This window comes from Apteryx mantelli, chromosome 11 (genome assembly GCF_036417845.1).
Source record: "Apteryx mantelli isolate bAptMan1 chromosome 11, bAptMan1.hap1, whole genome shotgun sequence".
Classification (NCBI taxonomy): domain Eukaryota; kingdom Metazoa; phylum Chordata; class Aves; order Apterygiformes; family Apterygidae; genus Apteryx; species Apteryx mantelli.
In genome coordinates this window covers 20,718,145-20,722,863 of record NC_089988.1, presented here as the reverse complement: position 1 = coordinate 20,722,863, position 4,719 = coordinate 20,718,145, and the positions used below count along the sequence as shown (strand labels likewise).

The following is a 4,719-nucleotide window of genomic DNA, read 5'->3' as shown; positions in this document are numbered from 1 at the left end:
GTCTGTGAGCACTGACCGGGAGAAGATGTTGTGACAGAGAAAGAGCTGGCAGCAGGGACAGCTCCAGGCAGCAGAGATGGGCAGGGAATGAGAGGGAACTGCAGGGCATGAACCACCTCCCCTGCAGCCAGACCTCCGGCAGAGGAGAGGGGCATCTCTGCTGTCAGAGGCCCATTTCATGCTGCCTGACAAAGGGGCTAAGAGTGACTGCACTGCGATGTCACCATCTGCGAGGTGGCATGGCCAGCTGGGTAAGGGGAAGGCTTTCCAGAATGCCTCTCTGTCTCTCTCTTCTTGCCTCCCTTGGCAGCAGGATCATGGTGCTGCTCCTTGTTTCCCCTCCTGGCCATGATGCTCCTGTTCTTGTTCTCGGGTTTTCTGGGGTTGGGTGTTTTCAGCTGCAGTTCAGACATGGATGCTGCAAGTTGTGGAACAGGGGGGTCTGCATGGGAATGAGGTTGCACCAACCCCCTTCTACCTGTGGAGATGCAGAAAATGCAGTCTGTGGGGCTGGGAAATGAGCTGACTCTCCCTTAAGGAGAGTCATCTCCAGTCCTAAGAGTCCTTTGACCATTTCCCTGTGGTGTCCTGGCAGTCTGCGTGCTGCCCTTTAGAAAGGCACTGCTGTCTCATAGCACCTCTGTGATATCTGAGCGCCCCATGAGGAAGGTGCAGGGATGCTGAGAGTATGGAGATGGTGGTGGGAGGCTGTATGTGGGCATCTGCAAAGAGCCCTGTGTGTCCTTGGCTAGAAGGGGAGTGTGGAGAGCTCCCTCAGGTGCCCGGAGAAAGGGAGAGAAGTTTGGAGCTGTGCACTTTGAAACTGGACTCGTGTGCTCTCAGCAGGGGCTGGTTTCCTTCTAGGGCAACATATGACCACGATCATCCTCCAGCTGAAAGAGAGAACTGCAACACTTGGGGGTTTCTATGCTTGAAAAGTCTCTGCTAACTTCTCCGTGTCTTTTCTTCTTTGCACAGTCCCCCATGTCCAGAGATAGTAAAATGTCCAACAGCAGCTCCCTCAATGAGTTCCTCCTCCTGGCATTTGCAGACACGCGGGAGCTGCAGCTCTTGCACTTCTCGCTCTTCCTGGGCACCTACCTGGCTGCCCTCCTGGGCAATGGCCTCATCATCATAGCTGTAGCCTACGACCACCACCTCCACACCCCCATGTACTTCTTCCTCCTCAACCTCTCCCTCCTCGACCTTGGCACCATCTCCACCACTGTCCCCAAATCCATGGCCAATTCCCTGATGGACACCAGGGCCATTTCCTACTCAGGATGTGCTGCTCAAGTCTTCCTGCTTTTCTTCTTGTTAGGAGGAGAGTATTCTCTTCTCACAATCATGTCCTATGACCGCTACGTTGCCATCTGCAGACCCTTGCACTACGGGACCATCATGGACAGCAGAGCTTGTGTCAAAATGGCAGCAGCTGCTTGGGGCAGTAGTTTTCTCTATTCTGTGATGCACACTGCGAACACATTTTCAATACCACTCTGTCAAGGCAACACAGTGGACCAGTTCTTCTGTGAAGTTCCCCAGATTCTCAAGCTCTCCTGCTCAGACTCCTACCTCAGGGAAATTGGGCTTCTTGTGGTTAGTGGCTGTTTAGTCTTTGGGTGTTTCATTTTCATTGTGCTGTCCTACGTGCAGATCTTCACTGCTGTGCTGAGGATTCCCTCTGAGCAGGGCAGGCACAAAGCCTTTTCCATGTGCATCCCTCACCTGGCCGTGGTCTCCCTGTTTCTCAGCACTGACATGTTTGCCTACCTGAAGCCCCCCTCCATCTCCTCCCCAGCTGTGGATCTGGTGGTGACTGTTCTGTATGCAGTGGTGCCTCCAGCAGTGAACCCTCTCATCTACAGCATGAGGAGCAAGGAGCTGAAAGATGCCCTGAGGAAAGTGATTTCATGGACATTGTTCAGCAGTGGTAACATTGCCATTGCTCTTCACAAATGACTCCCTCTGTGTCCCGTACCAGGACTGAGCTTTGTTTGTTCACTTTGTTTTTATCATTACTGCTATTACTGTTGTTATTATTATTTGTCACCATGTTGCTACACTAATGGTTGTATTCATTCCACCTTCACTGAGACTGCTCTGTCTCACCTGGTGCCCATATAAAGTTGTGTCCAACACTGGGTCAGAGCTGACTCCATCATAGCATTTCTGTAATAAAGTAGGTTCTTTCTGGTGCAGTGCCTTAAGGCTGGGCTCTTCCTCCAAAGCTGCTGTCGCTCACGCGCTGTCCCCAGCACATTTCCTTGATACAATCTCCCCCACCCCACATGCTGGTCCTTACCCGAAAAGTCACCCCCAGACTAGGCTCCACGCCCAGCAGGGGGACTGGATGTCCAGCTGTGAGCTCTGAGAGAACGAGCCCTCTGCTGCTTCCTCTGCAGTGCTGGCAGGGAGCATGCAGAGGAGGTCCTGGGGCCATCTCCTGTGCCTGTCGACCATCCTCCTCCCATGAAGGCCTCAAGCAGGGTGCTGCAGTGCAAAGATGCAGACCAGCTTGTTGCTGCATGAGCAGAGAGGAGAAACTGTCCCAGGAAATTCCTCACACACGCAGTGTCTCATACCACCTATTTCCAGCATTGGCCATTCCCCATGGTCCTGGAGAGGGGTGATCTTTGAATGTGACCAGCTCCATCTGCCTGCTGGGCTCAGCAGCTGTATGGGGTAAATAGCCTGTCCCGCCTCACCTCTCTCTGGGCTCAGACCCCAGCTGACTCCAGAGCATGGCCTTCTGCTAACCCCAGGGGGACAGGGACAGGGCTGGACAGGGGCTGGAGGCTGGTGGGAAGCTGGCACGGAGGAGGGCCGTGGGGGTTGGGGCACCAAGGGCTGTCATGGGGACTATGCTGGGGGGATGTTTCCCCACCCAAGAATGCACCCTTTCCTGTGTGCTGCCTGCACAGTGGGACCAGGGGACACGTGAAGGGCACCAGGGCTGGGCCAGTGGAGGGATGAGGTGCAGGTGGGAGCCATGACACTCCAGAAGCTCCTGACAGTCATGGAGGGGACTCACTGCTGCAAGCGGTGTTGGGGGTTCTCAAGGGCTACAGCCACCACCACCACCTGCCAGGACTCCCAGACCCAGCACAGATGGCTGGAGCCCAGCAATGCAGTTCACAGTGCCTCCGCCCTGTGTCACCATCCTCTCTCAGGAGCACTGCCAGGTGCATCACTGCCTGCCCAGGTGTGGAGAGGAGCTGCTGAAGGGCTTCTCTTCTCATGCCTGCTGCCCCTGGCTCAGCCTTATTGTCATCCCCCCATGCTCTGCCATGGGTCATGTTATGTGTCCATATGTTCTCATCTGAGACCATGTGGAGACCTGCAGCACATAGCTCTGCTTGGAGATGGCCTCCGCAGACTGCTTGTGTGGTCCCAGGAGATCCCAGCGAGGCTGTGCTTGGAGGTGAGGCTGTGATTGTCCTCAGTCAAAGTTGGTGGGATGGTCTGGCTGGGGTCCAAGTGGAGGAAAGGAGAAGAGACAACAAGGAGAAGACGCAGGAAGGGAAATTTCAAATGAGTTGAAGGAAAAAATAAAGAAATAACCATGGTAGTTGAGTAGCACTGCGGCAGGGGGCAGGAGATTTTTCAAAACTCTCCTGGAGAAAGCACCTACCAACCTGATCTAACTGTCAAGGTAGCCCAGCTCAGAGCACATCGTGGTCCTGGAGATCTCCAGCAGTCCCTTCCAAACCAAATCCTCTAGGAGGAAGGGGCTGGAAGGCAGAGTGAGGGGAAGGGGACACTGTTGTGGGGTTGAGGCCTTGCTGGCATCTGCAGAAAAGTTCTCAGGAACACACCAGGCATTCAGGCCCTTTGTCTGCTGAGGTGTCCTCAGACCGGTGCTTTGCATCCTGGGTCTTAAGGATTGAGAAATCTTTAGAGCCAGAGCAGATCGTGGTCCCATCTCCTGGACTCACAGGTTACAGGACATCAGCAGGGCTGTAGTGGCTGCAGGGAGGGAATCAGTGCCCAGGGCATGAGCAGATCCCCCTCTGCCCTCCCCTCTCTCTTCACACCCCGCAACAGAGATTGTGTTTCCCATGTTGGCCCTCTCTGCCGGGCTGTATTCCCAGCTGGAGGGGACACAGGCTTCACACTGGGGAAATGCAGGAGAGCCCAGTCTCATCTAGAGGAGCAGGGTCCCACCACACCTGCTGGGTGGCCAGGGCTGCAGGCTGCAGACCCTACTGTCTTCCCCACAAACCTCCTGCCAGGGGCTGCAGGGTTCCCAGCAAGAAGGCAGGCATGCCTGCGGGTCTGGTGCCATTGGGGTGGTGTCCTTTGGATCAGCCTCTGTCTGTAAGGGACTCAGGAGCTTCTCTGCCTCCATGTTAATGGCAAAATTCGTGTCCCAGCTTCTTCTTTGTGGAGAGCTGAGGATTTCATTCTCTGGAGAAAGGGAAATAGGAGAGCCTTTTGTCCATGGGACTTGTACAACCCCGTCAACCTTCTACTGCCTTTCCTGGCTGTATCATCCCAGAATTTCTTTGGCAGGAGCATTTTTTGGTTTGGTACCCCCATGTGCTTCTTCCTCCTCAACCTTTCCCTCCTTGACCTTTGCACCATCTCCACCACTGTCCCCAAATCCATGGCTAATTCCCTGTGGGACACCAGGGCCATTTCCTACTCAGGATCTGCTGCCCAGGTCTTTTTCTTGGTCTTCTTTATGTTGGCAGAGTATTGTCTTCTCACTGTCAT

General features: G+C 54.5%; 1 protein-coding gene across 1 annotated transcript; it reads left to right on the top strand.

Annotated features, from left to right (window-relative positions):
* Nucleotides 1–1,002: 1,002 nt before the first annotated feature.
* Nucleotides 1,003–1,962, top strand: LOC136993008 (olfactory receptor 14A16-like). The gene has a single exon (XM_067303024.1). It carries the CDS (start codon nt 1,003–1,005, stop codon nt 1,960–1,962), a length of 960 nt encoding a protein of 319 aa, XP_067159125.1.
* The last annotated feature ends 2,757 nt before the right edge of the window (nt 1,963–4,719 follow it).